This window comes from Dicentrarchus labrax, unplaced genomic scaffold, assembly GCF_905237075.1.
Source record: "Dicentrarchus labrax unplaced genomic scaffold, dlabrax2021, whole genome shotgun sequence".
Taxonomy (NCBI): domain Eukaryota; kingdom Metazoa; phylum Chordata; class Actinopteri; family Moronidae; genus Dicentrarchus; species Dicentrarchus labrax.
This window is the reverse complement of record NW_026136722.1, coordinates 16,392,473-16,417,836: the sequence shown is the minus strand read 5'-3', so window position 1 is coordinate 16,417,836 and position 25,364 is coordinate 16,392,473. Positions and strand designations below refer to the sequence as shown.

The 25,364-nt window shown below is 44.5% G+C and overlaps 1 protein-coding gene across 2 annotated transcripts in view; it reads left to right on the top strand.

Annotated features, from left to right (window-relative positions):
- The first annotated feature begins 373 nt into the window (after positions 1–373).
- Positions 374–25,364, top strand: part of arhgap23a (Rho GTPase activating protein 23a) — a 69,026-nt gene continuing 44,035 nt past the window's right edge. Inside the window, exon 1 of one of the 2 annotated variants that reach the window (XM_051387870.1) lies at positions 374–514. In XM_051387870.1, the coding sequence (XP_051243830.1) occupies positions 506–514 (9 nt within the window). In that variant the 5' untranslated portion in view covers positions 374–505. Of the gene's footprint in view, positions 515–14,410; positions 14,729–25,364 lie in introns of those variants that run through there. The other variant, XM_051387866.1, reaches the window with a different exon arrangement.

Genomic DNA, 25,364 nt, shown 5'->3' with positions numbered 1-25,364 from the left:
TCGGCTGCAGCAGGAGGGGGAGGGGAGGTGGAAAGAGAGGAGGGAAGTGGAGACAGAGAGGGAGGGAGGGGAGGCGAGGCAAGGGGCCAGCAGCTTACACAGGGAGCGAGTGGAAGAACGAAAACGGAGAGCGGGAGTCTCTTCCCTCTGTGTGGCTATCAAGGAGAAGAGGTGAAGATCCCACGCAACACGCCCTGTTCGCCCTTCAACCTCCACCCAGAGCAGCAGGAGAAGAAGAGAAGAAAGAGAAGGAGGACAAGAGAGGAGCGTTTGGCTGGATGTGTCAGACTGTCACACTCAGAGACACAAGGAGAGCCAGAGCCATGCCTCTGTGGAGAGGCGCAGCAGCAGCAGTCGGCTGCCAGGCTGCCTCGCCTGTGTGAGGGGAGCAGGATTGGATCGCTGTTGGGAATACTGAACAAGGACAAGAAAAGAAACGAGGGAGGAAGCTGGTGATCTCGTGCCATGACTGGGAACAGGAGGAGGGAGGAGGCTCGCTGAAATCATGGACCAGGTGAGGATGGAGAGGAGGAGAGGCGGGGAGGGACTGAAGGGGAAGTGAAGGGGACCACCACCTTTTTTTTTTCAGTGCGCTTCACACATCCACACTTTTGCTGACAGCAAACACACACACACACACACACACACACACACACACACACACACACACACACACACACACACACACACACACACACACAGTAACAGCAGCAGCTCCCGGTGCATTCATAACATCCATCATCACCCCCCTTTTCTATTCCCTCAAGGCAAAAACAAACAGCACAGCATGCTGCTTATCCTGCAGATGTGTTTTCTCCCCCGGCAAACTACTCTGGGGGAGGGGGGCCGGCAGAGGTGCTGCGATCAAACAGCCAACCAGCCAGTGCCAGGCCCTCTGGAGAGATGACACAGCCCGAAACTTCACCGGCCTTATCTCTGATACCGGGTGTTAGACCGACACATGGAAAGAAAAGCGTAAAAAAGGAAGAGGGGTGTGGCTGAGTTCGGTGGGTTAACAGGCATCTCGGCTCATGATCCGCCTTTAACGTGTCGTGTAGACACTGACACCCTCGCCTAGAGTCAGGAGACGGGATGTCATGCAACAGGGTTTCGCATCCAGGGCGGCGTGTGTCTGTGTTCATTCATAGAGGCTGAGAGGAGTGTGTGGGCTGCTTTGTAACATTGTGTACTCATGTCACCAGCCTTTACAGAGAGTGTCATCCACAGCTCCTTTTGTTGGCTCTGACAGCGGAAGCGTGAGAGCACCTGATGCTTGCTTCACCAGGAACAGACCGTGTTCAGTGCTGTTTTTTAAATATTTGCTGGCCGGCCGCTGTGTGTGATAGCTGCTGCTCTTATTAGGTGTTGCATCCAGGCTGGAGGCGAGCAGCTGCTTGTAGTTGAGCGTGTGATGAACGGTTTAGTGGAGGAGAGAGCTCAGACACCTTCCTCATATCTCTCCTCTGCTGCCCTCAACACACTGCCAGTGTGTGTCCTAGTCATTGATTACCTCATCCCCCCCCTATTCCCTCCCTTCCTCCCTCCTCCTCCTCCTCTGTTCCTCTGCGTCCTCCCCTGTCCTGAGGTAGAAGCATTGTGAGCATCAGGTTTGTGATTAAGGAGGAGGAAGGGGGAGATTAGAGGGGAGGTGGGGGAGTGTGTGTGTGTGTGTATGGGTGACACACCCCAGCCCAACCCTTACTTTGGGTGAATTATGCATGTGAGGGTAACATCTCCTGTCTGTGTCTGCCCACTCAGGTTGGGGTGACGTTAGCCCCCCCAAGTATAGCAGAGATGATGTCATCACTGCTGCTGGTCAGACTGTGTGTGTGTGTGTGTGTGTGTGTGTGTGTGTGTGTGTGTGTGTGTGTGTGTTCGAGTGTGTATGGGAGGGAGGGGAACACGCCTTGTTTGCACTTGTCTGCGTGTTTTTGTTTATCTCTCTTAACCTTATTTCCCCAAATGGGAAACCTCAGGCAACAACACAGAGCATACAGTGTGTTTGAGAGAACAAGTGAATGCCACATCACGGCCTCAGTGTTGCCACACACCCACACACGCGCGCACACACACACACACACACACACACACACACACACACACACACACACACACACACACACACACACACACACACACACACAGTATCAGTTCACAATATGCACCAAAAAAGTGCGAACGGTGTGGCTTACAGCACAATATAGCACAGGAAACCAAAACTATTTATAAGACTGCGCAGTGCTGTGAAATGCTGACTCGGCGTTGGCCTTGGTGCAGCTCTAAGGTTGGGTCATTGTCGTTTTAATAGATGGACCACATTGTGACGTAACGAACAAATATGATTATAGCACTTCCTGTTCATCACGTGACTGTGTATCATTGTCGTTTAAGCGAGGCTTTATCTCTACTTGTGTTTCCTGCTTCGAGGGCCAAAGTGGCCTCATCAGCCTGGTGTTTGAAGATGATTCTGGATATGCAGTGTGTGTGTGTGTGTGTGTGTGTGTGTGTGTGTGTGTGCGAGAGACGTCCGAGGATCTACTTGTCATTTGGCAGCGTAAACACACGCCAATGTTGCCGTGTGGGTGTAAACTGTGGCATACGGTGTTTACTATAGTCGTGGAAAAAGGCTGCAAAGTTTAGAGGACATCACCGCTCAGTATCTGTGTTTGTCTCTGCCCTCATTTTTTCTGTTCTGTGCAAGGACACACACACACACACACACACACACACACACACACACACACACACACACACACACACACACCGTTCAGACACACATGCACAGTGGCTTGGGGAAGAACAGGAAAAAGGCTGGTTACATAAAGTGTCTGTGAGAGTGAATCAAGGGCAGCAGTGGGACACCTCTCTCTCTCAGAGTCTGTCTACATTCTTCTGCAGCCGAGTAATGCCCCGCACATGATCTAACTCATCCTCAGTGGAGGGTTACGTGTTCAGAAAACATACTGACTGACACCGGGGAAAGTTCTCATTGCGATATAAAAACACCTCGCCTGAGGACGATCACGATGCCAGACTCTCACTGCAAATCAGTTTGGCTTGTTAGTGCTTTGCCGATCAATAGTCATTAAGGCGGACATGGGCGGGGCTGTGGTGGCTGCCGCCCTGTGAACTCTGGGTTTGCAGATGGAGCATCCTGACCACATCCATCAGGCAGAAACAAGTGATTCACAGAGCAGAAGTTAGTGCAAGGTCATAAAAGGCTAGAAAACAGCAGCTTTCAGAGATAGCATTGTCTGTAAACCTCTGTTTTACTGTACAGCTTTGCTCAATGAACTCCTCTGATATACTGTATGTAGGCAAGCTTACAGTGGAGGGAGTCCCTGATGCTGCCAGATGAGCCTCAGTGATGTGGACAGGGGTGACGCTGCTGTGTTTATGCTGCCGTCTGAACACGACTCCCTGGAGGCAAGGTTTTGGGCGGCAAGGCGACATATATCTAACTGTACTACATGTGTGTGTTTGTGTGTGTGTGTGTGTATGTGTGTGTGAGTCCCTGTGGCTCTCGGCCAGAGTTATCTGGCAAATTGTTCTGTCTGTTTCCCATAGATGTGACTGAAATGGAATGCAGTCAAAATTAGCACAGAGCGAAGCGGCCCGTAGAGGGAGATATTTTATGTGAGCGAAAGTATGTGTGTGTGAGGGGAAGAAAAAGGGTCTTATTAAGTTACAAACCAGATAGTGAGAGGGGAATGTGGAAGACAGCAAGTGTGTGAGAGAGGGAAGGATAAAGGAAAAGAATGAATGTGTGTGTGTCTGCGCCTCATGGTGGAACAGGTGGTCTAATCTGACGCCCCACCCATTGCACCACTGAAGCCCCCCTGCCTATGGCTCTCCAATCTTTGGACTCTGAGGAATTTCTGGTCCTATTGTCCTGAGCGGTAGAGACAGAGAGACCCTGAAAGAATGAACTTTGCATGCGTATTTGCATCTAAATTGAAATTAAACACACACATATAAGCACGTATCGATCTTCTCACCCATGCTGAGAAAGCCGCTGCAGTTTCTCTGACCTGTTTGTTTGTTCTTCCGATGCATGAAAGAGAGAGATTACAATGAAAACTAACCACGCTATAAGAGGAAAGTAGAGCTTTTAAGCTGGCTGTGCGTGTGGTGAACACATGCAGAGGACTCGGGGGACATTTGTGGGACATGGAGCTGTGGGAGTTCTCGATCGACCCCGGTCACCATTATAACGTCTCTGTAGCAGCATGCAGCCTGTATGCATGTGTGGTACTTTTAATGCAAGCTTGCAGATTCATTATCATCTTGAGAATCTTTCCTTAAACCTTAATTTTGTAGATTTATATTTGTGTAGATTTTATCCACTCATATGATATCTTTATTAACCTGGCAGCTTATTTATAATGTCTATAACAAGACTAGAGGCTGTGTGAGGCTGTACTGAGCTAAATGCTAAAGATGTTTAGCAGGAATGATCATTTGCATCTCCAGCATCGCTTAGCTTAGCGGGATAGCTAAGGCTGCACGATATTGGTAAAAACATCATATTGGGATTCACTTTCATGTGGGAATGATCATTTTTGCATCCCAAATTGAATTTTCACAAAAGAAAAACTATTAAAATCATGACAATGTGATATTTTTTGGGGGGGTTCTGTAGTAAATAAACATATTTTCTTAAATCTGGAGAACAAGATTTGTACACCAGGGCACCTCTGCAGCAATACAGTACTTCATCATAATACTGTCACACATTTTACCTTCATCAAAACATTATCACGCTACGATTTGTGTATTGCACGCCATATTGTGATTAATTGTGCAGCCCTAGTGACTAAACACAAAGTGCAGCTGAGGCTGATGGGAATGGTAAAGTATTAGACAAATTGGTATTTTGACCTGATGATAGCACTAGATGAAAAGTTAAGGAATGAACAGAAATTATTACAATAGAAGTTTCTAGTCTACACACATTTTAGGGCATTTCTTAAAAACATATCAGAACATATTTCTAAGTAACTGTCAACTTACTATGTTTTTTTTGTACATCATCTCAAGTGTAAGATGATAAGATGTGTGTCCTTGCGTGTGAAGGACGTTAGTACAGGGTTCATGTTCTTAATTCAGGCTGTGTTGGATTGCCAGGCGGGCGATAACCAATTAGATGCCTGCAGGCAGACAATGGGCAGATTGTCCTGTGAAAGAAACTAGGACACACATCTCCAGGAAGTAAACAGCTCCTGTTCAGCACAGGACGACAACTTTGGACCTCAGCACACTTCAGTGGCGAGCAATGAATGAATGAATGAATGCAGATGGCAGGGGCAGCGGGGCAGGGGTTGGCGGCAGTGTTCTCCCACTGGGGTCAGAGGTTAGCCCTGTGGGGTTAAAGCCCTTCTTGTCAGCAGCACTTTGCATCAGTCAGGGATCTGCGGGCTGATGACACAGGATGAGAGCAGCTGAACAGGGGTTAATGGAACATAACAGAGGGATGAGGTTTATCAGCGGCATGAGGAGCCCATCCAATTACGAGTTTGCTATGGACTTGGTCTAATTTAACCTAATGGGCCTGTTTGGCATGCGCAGCGCTCAGTTTGACATGTTTTTTAGCTCCAACCCATGACCCCGGCAGTCTGTTTCTATCTCTCTGTATTCATTTTCCAAGCTCCCGCTCCTTTATTTTTTACATCCTCGAGTCTGGGCTTCGGTGTCCAGGTTCTGTATGAGGATGCGAGTCTGGAAAGAGCAGCTGTGCAGCCTGCTGTTTCATTACTTTGATCATTACACAGGCCACAGAGCTTCCTTACTGTTAGTGGGCACCACAGCTGCATATCAGTCATGAACTATACGCTTAACAAGCCACTGACCTCTTAGCCTATTTTCCAGACTAACGAAGATGAAACTTAACTTCGTATGAGCTGATATTTCCTCCCTGCACCATCTCCCTCTCATTCAGTCACCCAGTCACCACACTGACCCTGCATGTTAAGGCGCCCTCGTTGTATTTTGTGGCTCACACGTCCAGAACAGAACATGCTGTTCTTTTACATGTTGCTCAGTCAGCTGCATTTTTCCCCCATATTTTGAGGGCTCAGGTTTCATCAGTATCGCTTCCATAAATCCTGTAAAATCCCACTGAACTCACCACAGGACTGTATCTGAGGACAACTTCAGTTTTTCATGCTCCACCCTGATCCCGCCTTGTTTACTGAGCCCCCTTGTGGCCTCCACATGCAACTGTGGCTCAGTTTTCTGCCTTTTCAGGGGGGGATTGAGGATTATGTATTTAGGGAAATCTCTGCAAACGAACAGATGGTGGTCTTTTTTTACAGAATTCAACCCAGAATAAGAAGATGTTTTTTAGCTTTTGATGACAGTGCACATTTATGTTAAGTCCACAAGGGGAAACATATATAATCCTCTCAGGCTTGGTGGCCTCTCACCCTCATTGATCAATCAATATCCTCCCTCACAGATATATATATATTTTTTATACTTTCTTGAACTTTTTAAGAATCTGTAGTGATTAAAATCATGTTTCTGTGAGTGTTGAGTATATCTAAGTGTGCTTCCCCAGTGTATATTTAAAGGTTTTAGAGGTGAGCAATGCCAGTCTTTTGTTCACACTGTTCTTATCTCTGTCTGTGATTTAGCCTCGAGCATTAACTCTACCACTAGAATTACAGTTCCAGCGGAGGAACTGACAACAGCATTTAGGGCATGTGAACTGAGCGTTTTCTGCACCGACGGTTGGCTCGATGAAACCGGTCTGAAGGTTAAAAATCTGTCAGAGCGTTCCTCTCGTGTGGCCTCCTGTCCTCCAGAAGGAGAACACCCTGCTTTAAGGCCATGTCTAGACAAACTTATCTCAGAGTTTTAAGGCCAGGGAAACACTCGGATTAGGATATGATCCCCCCGCACATACAGGATTATTCAGTTTATTGTATATACTGTAAGAGGTGTGGCTTAATACTTTTGTTGTACGACAAATGCTCAGGAGATCTGGTCATAAGGACCTTAATTTACCGGATGATTTTCTTTTAAGAGGAGGCATATTCAAATAGAAATATTTTGATTTCTGAGAACTGGCCGAGAAGGCAGCATGAATCATATCAGTACAAATTCTAGTAGTCTATATGTGTAAAAACAATGTTTATTAAGGAAGAAGATTAATTTAGTGAGTCTCAATTCTGCTTTTTGGCATGATGGGAACGCACTTTCATTACAGCTGAAAACTTGTTGAAGCCTTGCTGGCATGAAAGAAAACTTTCTATTTGACGCACTAAAAGAGAAGTAGCCACCTTGAACCTCCCATACAATAGTCATGTTTTAGGATGTGTGATCAAATCTAGTCGCAGTGTTTTTCCAAGAGTTAAAAAAATTGTATATCCAGGCTGGTATATTCAGGGAACATGCCACCTACTCTAATAATAATATTCTAATTTGATTTGAGTTATATCAGGACGTTCACTGACTCATCACTGACCAGCAGAAAACTCTCATGTAAACACTTTTGCTGATACCAGACAAACAAATGAAGACATAAATCAACTTTGGAGCTCATTTCCATTGTCTCCCCGGCTGGGCCGCAGGAAGTGATGCTAGAAGCAGGAATAGGAGCTGTGAACGGTAAAGAGGCTGCAGACACATTCGGACTCTATGAAGTGACATGCAGCAGGAAGGAAACTCACTGTGCCGCTACTGGAACTATGAGCCTCTGTTTATTTTACCTCTCTATCTCTAAGGTGTGTGTGTGTGTGTGTGTGTGTGTGTGTGTGTGTGTGTGTGTGTGTGTGTGTGTGTGTGTGTGTGTGTGTGTGTGTGTGCGGGGGGGGCACTACAGGGATGTCCTTTGAAGAATGTGTGCCAAGCATTTATAGTAACAGCTAACATTAATAGAAACAGTGGAATACCCTGGAAGTGATTCGGTGGTTGTTGTTGTTGTCTGTGTTTCTCTGGCGCTTTGAGGGATAGATTGATTGAGACAGACTGGAGACTTTCGGGAGCTGAATCAGTGGCCATTTGTGCAAAATGTGACACTTTAACATCCACAACGCTCCTCTTTGGACCCGGGGTATTTCCTTCTCTTTGTTCTTTTATCTCAAACACTCCCACATGGCCCGCTCTAATCAGCTCTCGCCATGTTAAGGCGAGAAAAAAAAACTTCATGAAGTGGAGGCTCAGCAGTTCATGTTTGGGGATGAGATAGTGTATCAGCTTGTACGGGAAGATATGACTTAAACTGCCTTGGAACAGTTTAACAATGAGTAGCTGTTGATACAAATGACTGTGTCAGTGGTGAAAACCAGTGGAAAGTGGTGAATAATTCTTGGAGGCTCTGCAGGCTCCAGGATGCCAGGAGGACAGTCCGGTGGTAGGTTCCAGTATCCTAGCTCAACATCCAAAACTCTAACTTCAACCTGTCTCTGCTGTCGTGTCCACAGGCTCGTGGTTGTATTCTGAGTTACTGCAGCCTGCGGGAGAATGAGCGAGGCAGCTGCAAGTGAGGAGAGGGATTACAGTGAAATGTAATGTGGGACGAGGAGGGGAGAGAAGCTAAGGTCAGCAGGTCAGCAGAGGAGCCGAAATGACAGACAAAGTGGAGAGATTAGACTGAATATCAAAAATTGGACCTACATGCCATCCTTACACAATATGATAGTCGCTCCTTCCTGACCATAAAAACAAAAACTAAAAATCAGTTGGGAAATGTTATAGTCTGGTTGACCAAACCAGTGACTTTGCATATTCCAGAGCTCTGTTGGTTTCTGCTTGTTTTAATGAAGTATGAAAACCTAATACCAGACCATTGAAAGCTGCTTGAGTAGTGTAGCTTCAACTATTATGATGCAGTGCAGACTTTTTACATTAAGCTGCACTTAAACTGCATTTAGCATGCATGTTGCAACCAAATTAAAGACTAAACAAAGACTGACAAGTTTCCAGAGTCCAGAGTTTATGTTTCATATCCCAGGGAGATGAACGGAAACCAATGACGAGCCAAAATGGTGGGAAAAACCCACCCAAAATGAAAGTATACAAGATTTGTGCACACACTCATATGTGACTCAGATCAGATTTTTTTCATGACAGTGTGAACAGCACAAATCACACTGAATCTGAGCTTTTTCTAATCTGACTCTAAAATCTGTGAAAAAAGAATATCTGAAAAGCATCTTCAACAAGATTCTGGTGTTGTAAACACCAAAATCTTACCTCTAATTGGTTCAAACGGGACAAGGGTTCGAGCGGTTAGAACGGATGCAGATTGGGACTGAGTAAAGCCTGCAGTTGAGACTCAATTCTTCACTAACTCGTGTTTCTTCAGTGTCAGTACAGTTACAAAGCCAGTCCGCCCTGTCTGTGCTTGACCAGTCAGCTATTTCCTCCTCTCGTGCCAGTTGTCCGGCCAGACAAAGAGGGCTCCTCCTGTCACGAAGAGAGGGGGGGGGAATTTATGGCTCCATGCAGGCCCGGGGTCGCCGCTCGCCCCCCTCCCCCCCTCTCCCTCAACCTTCCCGCAAAACCCCCTTCAAAGGAGTGCCAGAGGAGCCTCTGTGTCAACAGGCAGCCAGAGAGTGTCAGACGTACAGCAGAATCACTCACACGTCTGCATCTCGCTCACAAGTACCTAAATATCCATCACTGACATCCACGTCTCAATCGTAAGCTCACAGTCATATATGTGTTCATACATGCTTAGCAATAAGCAGCTGAACATTGCTTCTTAAGCTTGAGCATATGTGAACATACTTGCAGATATTCCCATAAGCTCACAGTCCATATTTCTCTGGCTCCTGACTCTGACCGACGGCTTACAGCACTCAGCGGACACATTTCACTTTATCAGGCCCAGACAGCGATAATCGGCTTCTTATTACATTTCAGACATGGAGAGAAAGAAAGTTACTCTTTATATTAAATCAACTGAGAGAGAGAGAGAGAGAGAGAGAGAGAGAGAGAGAGAGAGAGAGAGAGAGAGCAGGAGGAGGATAGCATGGCAGGACTTGCACATTGAGTCTTTTTGGCTCTTAACAGTAGGAAAACCCTCCAAGCACCTTCATTAAATGCAACTGTATCAAGTGGAGGGATAGTGGTAGTGTTACACACTCTGCAGAGGCTTAAAGTAAATGATGTTGAAAAGATCTGGCAACTACGCTCCTCAGACTGAAAGTATGTGTGTGCAGAGGGGTGGAGGTGGGGGGTGACGGGCATTTTACTGAAAGGACAGACTCAATAACTTGAGGCGAGTGGAGTGAAACAGAGGAGATATGAAAGAATGAGGGGGCAGAAGCCTCGGAGGGGGGTAACAGTGGAAATAAATGGAGTGACCACAATTAATTGTAGCATACCAGTGCACACGCTCTGTGAAGTGGCCTAGAATGGTATGAGGGATGCCCACCCGCCACTCCCTCGCCTCCGCAGTCCCAGCAGCAGGGTGGGAATTTCAGTCCGCACAGGCAGGACCACTTGAGACAAGCCAGCGGAGGGAGGTGGGTAGTGGGGGGGAGCGGTCAAGCGAGTAAATAGGATGATGGTTGTTTATGGGTTTTGTCCTATAAGGCGCCAGGCTGTGTGTGTGATTATGTAATGAGCGATGGGAGAACCTCTCGCAGTCTCTGGATGCTCCCTGCTCGCCCCCATCCGGCCCTGGAGGGAAAGAGATCGGGGCGTGTCGCCTCACATCACCGTCATATTGGGAGTTACTCAGTCAGTCACAAGGGGGGGGGCATACCCAACGCTTGAGGCTGTGTGCCAGTGACTGAGGCTGACCCAGAGACGCAGACATCAAGTGCAGCATGTGAGATAGAAGATGCACTTCTTTTGGCTGGATGGGGATTCAGTTACAGCCTCTTTCCTGTATTTCAAAATCAGCGTTTTAAAATGTGCTTACCCACCTGCTCAGATATGACACATGACACCTGAAACACACAAAGTCTTGCACTCATCAGTAATATATATATATATATATATATATAGAGAGAGAGAGAGAGAGAGAGAGAGAGAGAGAGAGAGAGAGAGAGAGAAAGAGACCATTTTTCTATCCTGACAGGCAAATTGATGCGTAGCGTGAGCATGTATCTGCGTGCAATCTGGGAAAGGATGAGGACAAACCCCAACACAAGGAGGGGTTCACTAACATGGGATCATTCTTCCCACAGAAGAGTTGTCAGGCCACAGACTGATTTATCCCCTCGTCTGCTGGAATCAAAAACACATGGACTGCAGGAGGAGACGGAGAGGCTGCAGAGATAGATCCTGATTCAAGGTCAGAGAAGATAGAAACAGTCCAGCTGTGACAGCCCTCACGCTCCTTGACCCCCTGGAAAAGAAAGCTCCATGAACCCCAACTGTCTGCCATCACCCTCCCTTTTTCTCAGAGACCATCTGCCCTCCTCTCCCACCTTAAGACCAGGACACTGCTGCTGAGCCTCACTCCGCCACGGTGGATTTTCAACTCACAGAAACCACTTTTGCCGCATTAGAACTAACCTTTAAAGGGAGGGATTTGGGTCACATTTGGGTAATTATCCGTCTCAAATGGGAGATGAGTGAAGGTCACGACTAGGACTTTTTGGAGAGTGTCCTCTGTAAGCCTTTAGCTGGGGTATTGTGTGTCTCAGAGCAGGGGCCAGAGGCTGGAGGGTTGAGCAGACAGTGGAGACATGTTGAGATGAAGGCTGAGTTGGCAGCTGCAGCTCTTGGCCGTGGGAAGGCTCCCGTAAGCTGCTCTGTTTCCCCCCCAAAAGGCAGGCAGGCTTTTTGAAGTGGCTCTCTGGGTACTCGCACCCCTCAGAGTAATGGTAGCCACATGGCACCCAGAGCTTCACTCTCCACATTTTTTAATCTTCTTTTTCATTTGTTATCACTGTTTTTTCCCCCCTCGTTCATCTGGACTAAAGCTAACGTCGACCATACAGTACGTAGTTGGCACAGTGGAGCGCGACGAAGGGGGTACGATTCTTGGCAGCAGTGTGAAGTTCGTGTCCTGTTGATGAGTAAGCTTCCTCTGACTTTACTGTAGGTCCATTGATTCACACAGGCTGCGTTCATCTCGCAACCAGAGCGGCTAAAAATACAAAGTCTGTCACTTTTCCCAGAACGTATGAATTACAGTCTATTCTTTTCTGGGTGTGGAAACTATTCTGACATCTCTCAGTGAGTTTCAGTCTTTATTTGGCTCTTTTCTGATGCATGAATCTGTTTCAGTCACACACACACACACACACACACACACACACACACACACACACACACACACGCACACACATACACACTCAGTCGGACTTGTGTGCCTTTTGTTGGTGGGAGTAATTTATGATTTGGCTAGGAGATTGTTCGTACACCTGAACTGATGTCTAATGCATCCCATTTCACAAGCCTGTGGTTTACTGCTTTTAGAGTGCTGGGAATTATAAGGCAGTGATTGATAGAGCTATTCTGGTGATATATTCATTGTTTAAGTCATTTTTAAGTCATTAAGTGGTTGTTTCTTCTCAAATGTGAATATTTTCAGGGATTGTTTTTGTCTTCTATGAAAGTAAAGTTAAGATTTGTGGCTTTTGTATCATTTCTTGCCCAAAACAAGCTTTTTGAACAAGCTAATTATTTTATTTAAACTGTGAGTTTATAGATTATAATCAGTATATGAGAAAATAATGTGCAGATTGATCGATAATGACTATAATCATCATTACTGCAGCCTGCAGTTGCTGTTTCTCCTCCCTTATTACAACACATGATCATTTGAGATCTATTATTACTCAATCTCGTGTAATTGTTGAGATGTTTGAATGTACCCTAGGTGCATTTACTCACGTACTTTACTTAAGTTCAAGTATTTCCACTTTATATTACTTTATTCTTCTATTCCACTACATTTCAGAGTGAAATCTTCTACTTTTTACTCGTAACTTTTCAAGTGAAAATGTCTTAAAAACATAATGAGGATATAAATTATGACGCATTGTTATACAGTAAATGTAATTAACCAGAAGTATATAAAAATAGCTCCACCTTAACCAGATATAACATTAAAATCTGCCTTTGTGTTAATTCTTCAGTAATTATTATTCAATGTTAGGCTCATATATACATACACTAACACTCAGATAACATTTTGCCTGCACACTTTTCATATTTAAAGTACATTTTACTGAAAACTGTAGTTTTGAATACAGAACTTATTATCACACTAACTTTGATAGTGGATGCAAATACTTACTGTCAGCTCATCAGGTGCCAGATTTGCTGGTTAAACTTAATTAATGTGTCCTACATGCATTAATAAATTGCTAATAATTGTATATTTATTTACAGAATTTGTTCATACATATATATATATATATTTATATATTTATTTATTTATTTTTAAATATATTTTTATATATAGCTTTTTATAGCCTTTTACTCACTGTCATGGTGGCATCAGTCACCCCTCCCATCTTGCACACGGATGTTTTGGCACAGCCAGAGGGAGCCCGCACGCTGCGGGTCGTGCAGGGCGGAGCGCACAGATTTACCCAACGAGCCCTCCTCTAATTTTCCTGCCTTCAATTCCCAGAGAGTCAAGTTAACCACAGTGCAGATGTAGTGATTCCGGGGAGGATGTCCACCATAAAAGCACAGATCAAGTTCTATAAAGATATTTTATTATGAATTATCCTTTAAAGTTAGCAGCTACAAATTATTGTTACATAATAAAGATAACAATTTTGAATTATTATGCAAAACAATTAATAGGATTTATTAAATAATCCATCTTTGATCACTAGCCTATATGTTACCCTTTTTGACCCTCAGGAGTGTAATTGATTTTTATTTTATTGATATCGGCCATGAGAAGCAGATCATTATTGGTTATCGTATCAGACGAAAAAAATCCATATCATGCATCCCTAATTGAAAACCTTTCCCCACAAAAACCTTAATATAATATAACAATAATAATAATATACAGCCTTTTTTATTTATCTAAGTGTAAACACTCACCTAAACATATAAGAAACAAGTTCTCCATTCATTGTTTATCTGCAGTTAAGTACTGAACTCAAGTATTTCTATTATACTCCACTACATTTCAGACAGCTGAAGTTACTTCTTTTAGTTAAAATAAAAAAATAGGATGTACATTATGATGCATTGCTATAAAGTAAATGTAATAACTGTTGAATTAGCTCCACCTTTAACCAGATATTAACATTAAAAAACAACTTATGTGTTAATTCTTACGCATTTAGACTTTATATATAGTTATACATAAATAAAACACTCGGATGTGCCTTTTCTGACTGCACACACTCACTCATGAAATAATCAAACCAAAAAAAACAAACAAACTTTACTTTGAAGGCCGGGGCCTCCTGACTTCCGGCCGCAGTCAGTTTCCAGGCAGAGGGATTTAGTTTCTGTACAACTGATGCGGTCTGGCGGAAGAAGTAGCAGCAGAAATAGAGGAGGAAGAAGAAGAAGAGGAAGAGGAGGAGGAGGAGGGAAGCGCACTGAAAACAACGGGAACACAGAGAGGACTTTTTTTTTTTTTTTTTTTTTTTTTGTAAAGGAAGGAAATCAGAGCTGGAGATAAAAGTTTGCCCGGACTCTCGGTGGCTCTCTCAGCTCCTCTCTGCTGCCGCTCCTGCAGCCGACCAGCCTCTCTCTCTCTGTTGCAGGGCAAAACTGTTTCTGCCCTCCAATGAATGGAGTTGCTTTTTGCCTTGTTGGAATACCACCCTACTCTGAGAACCATGTAAGTACCCAGCAGCTGCCTTCATCGATCCCCATTGTATTGATAACCTAAGGGGCTTTTATTGTGTGTGTGTGTGTGTGTGTGTGTGTGTGTGTGTGGGCGCTGTGGTCAGAGAGCGTGATTTCCTAAGAGGATTAACACTAGTTTTACATAGAGACTGTACACACACACTCACACCAACGTGCTGTGGTGGAACTGTTTTTGATCAGTGTGTTTTTTTTTACTTTTGTGGGAGAAAACATGGTGAAATTTAACTAAACTGATCCGGAGTCTCGCGTTTAACTGGGGGGGGGGTTGTTTCTTTTTTCCTTTTGTCCGCCTCTCTCTGCACCAGGAGGCGGACAAACCGAGGCAGGACGTCCCGAGCAGGAGAGCCTCCTCACCAGTGCTTTTATTTGAATATATTTGAATTACCAATAAAGACATATAAGTGAGTTAATTGGCGTTTTGCTGTGTGTGAAATCAGATTGTGATCTAACAGTGAATGAAAAAAGATGGGAAAAGTGTGACCTTAAGTCAATGAGCATCACAAGACTTCAGCCTCTCTTTCATAACACACACTGACAACAGGTTTACACCCCAATAATCAGCTGCATTGATCCTTTTTATTGAACAGTTTTATATATATTTTTTTTGCTGGTCTGACTCCAGGAATGTGTTCCTGTTCAATGTGTGTGTCATAGTGAAGTCATGAGTTTAGATATGTCACTCTGGGCGGTGGTCTGCCTGCTGGAGGAGGCATATGGTTTGGTATCCTGGCTGTGTGTGTGTGTGATGTGGTTGTGAGGAGGAGGAGGAGGAGGAAGGTTGCTGAGATATTTCCTCTGCTCCGTACTCCTCTGCTTGAATCTGATGCGGCATTTTTTTTGTGTGTATTTTAATTCTCTTTTTATCTGTGGTGGTTGAGTTTTATTCCCTCCAGCGGCAGGATAACGTTTCCCTCCTCTGTGGTCGTGCTTTCTCTCTCTATTGAACCCTCTCTTCTTGTACGAATTCTCTCAATCAGACGCAGTAAAAACACTTTGTAGTAACAACTGTTGCCTTAATGAACATGTAGACCTCATAAAGCTGCTTTCAAAGTCTCTGATATCCTCTCCCTTAACCGTTAGCGTATGTCTCTTTTTACATAAGACCTCAACCTCGACCTTTTTCATACCTGACCTGTGACCCCCTGCATGTCTCAGCCAACACCCAGCTCTTATTTAGCCTGGCTGCATGTTTTCACACATGTTCTGTGGAGAAGAGAGGCTTTTAGTGATGGCTACGATATCGTACAATACGACAAATGATCCTCTTCACGTGGAGCTGAATGCGTCCGAGAACGCAGATAAATAACCTGCACTGTCTTTTCCTTTCTTCCCTTTTCTCTGATCTGTGATAAAGACCCAACCACGAGACGCAGAAATGACCCTGTAACCTGATTAAATGTTTAATTTGTCAAGAGTAAATCAGCCTTTGTGTGTCTGTTGTAGCGTCGGAGATCAGAGAGGATGAGAGCGTTTTGATGGGAGCAGCTATGATGATGTCCAGTGGGACTGGTCTAATGTTGTTAGCAGGTGAGGGGGGGCTGCTCTTATGTAGCAGTGCAGGGTTTATGGGTGAGATCAATAGAGGCGCTGGACGGCAGGGCGGGGCAGAGGGCAGGACGAGCGGCGGGCCCTGATGTTCTAATGCTGCATTGTGCCACGTGATGCTGGAGTATATTGATGATGGGAAACATGAGAGCGCTTTTATGAAAGTCTTGAGCCGAGCCGGTCGATGTTAAAGCCCCCGCTTTACGTGTCTGTTTGTTCTCTGATACACTGCGGCACTATCCTGACTGATTGTGCCCAGACGTCACTCGATGATAAGAGAGAGCTGTCTTTAACACTCGTGTCCACCCCCAGAGGCCCAGCCTGTAGCAGCCTCCTCAGGATCATTTGTAACAGTCGAGCCTTCAGACGAAAGGCTCCGAACGCCTCCGAACGCCTCCGAACGCCTCCCTGGATCCAGCTGATCGCCGGACAGCCACCTAAGAAAGGTTGCAAACCGCCGGACCACGGAGGCCCGTCCAGTCAGCAGGTCCAGGATCAGTTCGCGGCCACAGCAACGTTAACTAAAAGCAGCTGCGTGATGCTGCGGAGGAGAAGCATTCCTGTGATCATTAGCAGATGGTTTCAGTGAGCACATAGCACAGAGACTTCTGCAATGCTGGGAATTTATGTGAAACTGTCACATTCTTTCATTTTCTTCCATCTTTGTACAGTTTATCCCAGTTTCACTGTAAATACTGGATGCTTTATACCAGTGGTTTCTGGGGGGGAAGAACCTGAGAAGAATCTGAGTGGTTATGGGGAGTTTTGCAGGATAGAAAAACAGAAAAAAAAACTCTCTGCAACCAAATATTGTGCTTTTTTAAAACATTTTCTCTAATTTTGGGGGTTTTTTAATGTGAATTACTGAATTTGACCTGTAAAAATGATTCAAGAAAACAACCTGAGAAGCAGAAAGTCAGTCTCATCTCGCAGACATATACAGCCTGTGAGCTAGGAGTTTCAAGCAGACACAGAGTACTAATACTATAAATACACATAATCTTTGCACAGTTCTTCATACTGCACATTCAGTATACAAGATATTATTGTGTAGCCTTTTGCACAAAGAGAAAGTGAGTCAGAAGTCAACAAAAGTTACTCATGCTGCAACCATGGAGCATGTTTTTTGCCAAATTTTAAGTTGGGGAAACTTCACAAAAAGCCAGTAAGACTTTCTAAGTTGTCACCAAAAGCTGTCCCACCACTGCTTTCACTGTTATTCCAGCCAGGTGTGAGTAACTTCTCCACTTCTGTTGTACATTACAATGTGGGACAGGGGAAAAACAAACAGTATCAGCATAAAGTTTTAATTTCTCCAGGCTGAAGGTGATTGGTTTTTGGACCACATACTGTCTTTTACTGTATGAGCTACACAGAGAGAGCAAGACAGTAAAGTGTGTGTTACAGAGTGCCCTGCACCAGTCCGTTAACGCCATTCAAACGCCTCTCACACCTTAACACCTCCACCCTCCCGCCTCGACGCCGTCACCCCTGCTGCATTCCTCGACTCCGGGGGCCCTGAGACGACAGCTGCGACGCCGCTCACGCCTCACATCCACAATCATTAACCTTTAATCACACACACACACACACACACACACACACACACACACACACACACACACACACACACACACAGCCCAGCACAGGTGTTCACAAATACAGGCACTCCAGCATGTTTACATCACACTTAAAGGGTCAGAGTTACACACACACACACACACACACACACACACACACACACACAACTCATAATCTGTGTGCAGGTGCATGAAACATGGTCACACACACACACACACACACACACGTCCTGTTTTAAAGTTAAGGCTATAAAGTGAGCTCCTCTGATTTGGCCTTCTCCGCTTGTATTTGCATGAGGTAGTCCTTGATGCTGTGCAAATATTGTGCAGTGAGTGTTTAGGTGGGCGAAGGACATCAGTCATCATTGACCTTGTTTACTGTGGTGAGAGGGGAGCGGCCGCTGTAGTGCAGCTCTGCAAAGCAGGCGTGTTTCTGTTGCTAATGGCTCTTTATTGATCCCCTGTTAGTCAGTCAGTCAGTCAGTCAGTCTGTCTCTCTGAGTACTTGCATGTAAATTATTGCATGTAAAACTACATTTATGATGGTTCTGTTGATTATTAATTTGAATTGCTTATTTAAAAGTTCAGATATATATTTCATATTGTGTGTAGGAGTTAGTGACATCCAGCAGAACAGAACACCACTGACGTCTGGCGACCTGGGAATGAGAACGGGTGGGAAGTGTGTAGGAGAAACTGGTGGCCATTAAACTCTATATCTACAGCCAGTGTTTGGTTTGTCCCCTCTGGGCTCCTGTAGAAACATGGTGGACTCAATTGAAGGCAACCAGCGGCGTCTGTAGATAACAACGTCTCATTCTAATGTAACAAAAACACAACAATTCCTATATCTAGGTGATCATACACTTATGAACACATGAATATTATATTCCATTCCTGCCAACAGATCCTTATAAATGTTACACACTGGACATTTAACCACTTGGAATCCAGTTTTTCCCTCTTATTCCTTCCTAAGTAGCTTTAAGGTTGGAAAAAAATCACCTTCAGCTTGTTCCAACTCCTTATTGAAGTTATGATGTTTACTAGACTCTGTGGTTTTATGGCTCTGTCAAATGCTATATTCTAGTACATCATTTTTGGGGCTTTTTATTGCCTTTATTTGACAGGAGAGGCTGCAGAGAGACAGGAAAGTGGAGAGAAAGAGAAGGGCTGACGCCAGCTCTTCCAGGTGCCTGGTGGGTTGAAGAGTTTAATACGTTTTGTTTAGGCTTACAGGGAATGTTCACATTACTAGATTACATTGAGTTTCTTGAAGGGCACACAAATGTGGTTGATAAAGTAGAAGGATGCCGGGAGGATTTTCTCTGATTGCACCGATAACTTAAGTCCTGATCTGCTGATACCGTGTTCTTGTTCCTACATTTAAAGATCTGTAGACCTCACAGAACCGATTGGGACTATTTTTATGTACAGTAAGATGAGGCCAGAGATCGGTGCGGCACTTAAAACTGACCGTGATGGCACCCTAAAGGTCATTCTGCCTTTGGGTCTCCAGGTCTATCAGATCTTGTACCCAGCCAGCTCCTCCTCGTGCGGGGAGCACTCGTCCCCCTCTTGTGTTCCCAGCTTGATGGGTTTCATGTGGCGTCTGACTTGCAGGCTCTGGGAGGTTTGGTGTGAAACAAAGCCTCTCTCAGAAACAGATGAGAGCTAATTAGATTCAGCCTGTTGATGGTCTGGCGTGCGTCAGTGGCCTCTTTGTGTTTGTGCCTGCAGAGACGCTGCACCGATGACTTGTTGTTCCTGTGCAGGAAAAATATGAGGCCGTCGTGAAGTACCGTACGCGAGGGGGCTTCAAGTTGACGAGAGGAACGCAGAACAGCTCGGGTCTTGTTCTGAAATGCAGACTTGACTCTGTCTGAATCTGTCTGCAGGATCGGCCTGAAGGCAGCAGGGCCGGGTTTGAATCGGGGTCAAGGTTCAGAGGTTAGGGGCCTCCCTCGTCACACACTTGGCCTCCACGTATAGAGCTTAAAGAGGCAGGAGGGAACCCCTGTCATTGCGTGCAACTGGGGGGCCACGGGGGTTAAGCAGGGGCCGCTGTTTAACTGATCTCCTTTCAGAGGGTCGGATCCCGCGTTTTGTTTTGTCTTTCTCACGTCTCGATTTCAAATGTGCGTCCTCGACATGTTTACATATTTTTGCACTGATGATAAGGATGTTTGCAGAAAGCTGAATGGCGCACTGTGTCTCGCTCCAGTCAGCTGTGGATGCCTTTTTGTTTTTTTTTTTAAACGAAACAGCAGGGATTGCACTGGAATGTGGGAGAGACAGAGACAGGGAAGGAGGGGGTAAGGAGGGAAAAGCAGGGCAGAAGATAACAAAATAGACTGAATCCCGATGAGTCATGGGGGGAAAATGATGCCAGCGTGACAGCCAAAACACAATGAAGCAATTGGAGAGCGAAGACAGGCGAAGAGAAAGCGTGTCCTCTTGTCATAACCTGCAGGAGAGCTGCCAGAGTTCACGCTGCTCTCGTAAACTACGAGTAGAGAGGGAGTGTTTACTTACATGCTGTTCTTGGACGTACCGGTGCTGAGTGATGTGTTACGGCACAGTCATTGCATATAGTGAACAATCATAAAATATCCTGATGTGATGAATTTAATGGAAATGGAAACTCTTTCCAGATAAAATAACTCTAACTTACATACCTGATAAATCAAGGTACTTTGTTACACTGTAAATGATGTAAATACAATCAATCTGCCTGTTGTTTTCTGAATGAATCATTTTCAATATAAAATAAAAGTAATCATACTGAGCCTGAGGTGCAACCCAGAGATATTCAGTTTTACTATCCTAATGTGACAAAGAAGAGCAGCAAATCCTCACAGCTGAGAGTCTGGGTGGCATTACTGCTTGAAAATTGACTGGTTATTAAAGCACGAGTAAAGTAGGGCACAAAATTAGCACCAGCAACCAGCCAATAAATATTGAGTAGCTGGTAAAAAAAAACATTCATTCTTGTGTTCATCAGTCTAAAACTCAAAGACATGCAGTTTTAAAAAGAAAAGCAGCAAATCCTCACATCTGAGAGTCTGGGTGGCATTATTGCTTGAAAATTGACTGGTTATTAAAGCAGAATCGTCAAAATTATAGCAACAGAAGTGGAGGAATCCTGACTTTTAGGCCCTAGTTTGAGCTCAACGTAGACTTTTTCTATTAAATTGTGGAGAGGTAGAGAAGATGAACGACAGGAGACATACGACTGTTGTTCCAGGCTGAATACTCATGAGGGAACTGATCTTCACGCGCCTTTAAATGCAATCATCATCCGTGGTGTGTTTTTCATACAGGGCCGGGTGATGGGGCCTCAAAATAAAATACCACGGCCGATTTAGGATGTTAATAAAAACACACTACTAAAGACACCCTATCTCTCACATTGTGAAACACTGCTGCATCTGTAATGTCTTCACTGAGGCCCCTTCTTCTTATATGGGAACATATTTCTACACGCTCTGCGTAGATGAGTGACTTGAGTGGATTGGGGCTCATTTTACAGTCCCTAGCAGCTCTGTATATTAAAACATCTGGAGTTTAAAGGTCCAGTGTGGAACATTTAGGAGGCTCTATCAGCAGAAATAGTGTATAATCAACTGAATACAGGAATTGTTGTGTTTTTGTTACCTGAGAATGAGCTGTTTTTATCTGCAGACTCTGGAGTCCGCCACGTTTAACCACCGGTAGCCCAGAAGGGACAAACCAAACACTGGTTGTAGATGGGGGAATTCATGTTTTTTGTGTGTTTTGCAGCCACCGTAGATTCTCCTCCTCCTACACAGCGGACCTTTAAATCTCAATTTTACGTTTAAGCTGTTTTTTGCGTCAACTTAAGTTCAAGTTAATCAAATGAATCGACTTATTGCCCATCTCTATTCCACAGTTTATTAACCAGATCTATTGTCATTATTTCTTTATTCTCCACTCACAGTGTGCTCACACTGAACTTTTTCTGTGATGTTAACTGTTCAAATATTTGTGTCATGCAGTGAAGTTACTGGCGAGGAAACATTTAAGCATGCAGTGAGCTAGTTGTAGAAGAATCTCAGCATGTTCTGGTGTTTGTATCTCGGCCAGAGAGCGACAGTGAGATGATGTTTGCACGCTGGACGCAACTTTTCAGGAGCTTCCTCTCGGGGTGTTTATATTGTTTATGGCAGTCGGCCAGCATACGAGCTGATGAACTGACCTCTATCTCTACTTCCTAAACAACCCGGCCGCAGTGCTGCAGCAACCCAACACACACACAACACACACTTTTACCAGTCATGTCTTTCTCACTATTTGTAAGCAGCCTCGGAGGTGGGAGGGGGAGCTTGTTTTGACAGTCCGGCAAAATCATGGGACAGAGATTATCTGGAAGCTAATGAGGAGCTGTGGATGCTGGGAAGAGATAGAGCGCTGTGGTTTTCCTGATGCCAGCTGGTCCAGCACAACACCGCCCCTGTTTGCACGCTCACTAAGATTCTCTTAAAGGATAATACTGCTGGGTTTTTTTTTTTGGGGGGTTTGTGTGTACCAGTGGTTTGTGCAGAGGTTATAGTTTTAAAGGAATAGTTTGACATTTCGAGAAGTTTATTTGCTTTTTTGCCACATATGTGTACGTAAAGCCAGAGCAATTAACTTATCGTATAGCATAAAGACATGAATCAGAGGAAAACAGCTAGACCCCCAGAACCTGTTCATTTCATTAACTGACACTTTAAAAGCAACAAGTTGTGGTTTTAGAGGGAATTACTTGCTGTCTGGATCCACAGGGCAACTTGAACCGCCATCGCAGATATGAGGACTCAATTTGATTTAAAACATTAAGTTCATTTTACAATAGTATCAATAGATCAGAGTTAATGCTTGCTGTATTGTTGTCACATCGATTTCACAGGGCTTAAAGATACACAGCTTTGTGTTGTACAAACTGCAGTATATACAGTGTACAATGTCCAAAATCTCATGCCCTTATATAGGTGATTTTATATCCACACAACATATTTTCTGTAAATTCAATGAGAAAATAGTTTATATAAAATCACCACATGAAAAGTCTGATTTCTTAACACATTTTGAATCATTTATACAACAAATAATAATTAAAAATACTAAGTTTCTCTTCTGTGAGTTGTGTGTGTGTGTCGGCTGCAGGTTTCAGCCAGGACACACACACAAATAAACACTCTGTAATCCAGTATCAGTCGCTGTCATGGTCTGCTTCGGATCAATTTGCATTGCACAGCATCAAGGGTTGTCTGATGGCAGTAAGCCTCACTTCACTCCACATTATTACAAAGTGACGTGTTGGTGTGTCTTCAGCATAATTGCTAATGTGTGGCTAATTGCAGAGAAACAGGTAGCGGCTCTGGCTATTTTGTGGGTTTTTGTTTGTTCAAAAGCGAGCTGTCAAAGAGGTAAACTCACCGCTTATCTTGAATAACACCTCAACCGAAATACTACGCGCATGCAAATCCCCTGACCCTGCACACGTCGAGCAGTGTTCTCTTCCTCTTTTCTCTTTGCTCCCTCCTGTTCTGTGTGTCACCATCCTTGTTGATGGGTTTTTTTTTTTTTTTTACCTCTATGCTTTTTCAAAATTCCAGCTTTCTTGTTCTCTCATCTCCCCGTGACTTTGAGTAATTACTGTCTGCTCTCTGTTACCTTCTTTGGTCATCTCCCTTTCAGGATACTCCTGCTTTTGAGCTGCTGTTGTTGCTTTCTTTTTCTTTTTTTCGAGATGTATCTGAATGTGCAGCCATCAGACGTTTTACTAAGTAAGATTTTCTCTGAGCTAAATGTCAGCAGTTATTCGTTTTGTGCCATAAAAGGCTCGTTTCGACGTGTTTCTAGCGTGGCCTCCCCCCTTTCTTCTCCGTTCGCTCAGTTTACAGAATGAAAACTAACAGGACAGTATGTTTCTGTTAGCATTCCTCTTTTGCTCTGAGCAGTGCCAATGTGTCTTTCATCTGAATAACAGAATGAGACCATATGTGTGTGTCACAGTCCTCTGCTGTCTTCCCACTGGGCTGCCAAAGCAGGGAGACAAGCGGGACCCATGATCCCCTGAGGTATGACCTTTTTTTTTTCTAGGGTGAACCAAGTCATGAAACCACATAGGACAGTTTATTTCTGCGGGGTCAACAATCTCAGACTCCGAGTCCCCACATTAAAAGGCCGCTAATGCAGAGTGACAGAGGCTAAAGACACAGAAAACAGCATCAGCATCAGTCTGGCATATGGATCTCATCATTATGATAAACATACAGAGGGCAGTGCCTCTGGGATCAGCAGGAAAACAGCGAGCACACAGACACCAGCAGCATCTCCGTCCTCTGGAGACGTCCTTCTTTACAGTCTGCAGTGTGTCAACAGGAAGGAGCAGGCAGATGAAATGATGGCGTGGGCCGATTCTGCTGTATTCAAAACACGGCAGGCGGTATCTGTATACCATCAGATTGTGTCGCTGGGGAATGACTAAGAGGAGGAGGAGGAGGAGGTGGGGGGGAGGTTCAAAGGCCAGCAACGTTCTGGATTTAATCTCTGGATCGGCAGGTTTTATCAGTCCACGCGGTGTGAGAAAATCAGCCCGCTTTATACGTTTTACATGTGTCACGTGATCGGCTTTGCTTTGGGCTTTAGACTTTGACTCGCTTGGAGAAAATTGTGATTTGCCGGGGAGAGAAGATTTGATTTGTCAGCCTCACAATCCAGGCACTAATTGATTATGTTGTGTGAATACCTTTTGCCCAGTGGCAACGTTTGTGTCAGCACTTAAAGGGGTCAGTGTGAGCCTGCAGAAAGTCATGAGGGCTTGGAAAACAGATTGGAATTCGGGACGGTCTCAGAGAAATATTGGAAAAATCTTAGTGGATCCTTCAAAGTTTAGATGCTGTGAGTTTGTCGAGCTGTATTAAAGTCCCCTTCTTGTTCTTACAGTCGGATGTTTACATCATTCTGCACAGTGAAGTTCAGAGTTTGACACTAGAAGGATGTTTTGACATTGATCTTCTTCATTTAGGAGGATCAGTTGGTAGAAATGGAATATAACATTCATAGATGTGTTCATTAGTGTAAAATGACCTGAATATAGGACTCATTGTGTTTTTGTTACCTTTTAGAATGAGGTCCAAGGTGGTCAAATGCAGACACCATTAATGGCACACACTGGATCCGTTGTCAAGTCGACGGATACGGAGTTGACTGACTGTCATATCTGAATTTACATAAACACGACTCAATTTTTTGCACATGAATATCCTGCGCAAACCAGCAGGCTCACAAAACTCAGATCAAACTGTAAAACTAGCCAATGCTGATGAAATACGAACCAAGATTCTGTTACTGCATTGCCTATATATGTTTCAGAAACATATTTTAGTTTACTCTTTATCCCTAATATGTAAAAGTTTGGCTGCCATGTTGAAAGCGGTCCAGTATGCAGCGTATACAGGGGAGATGAAGAAA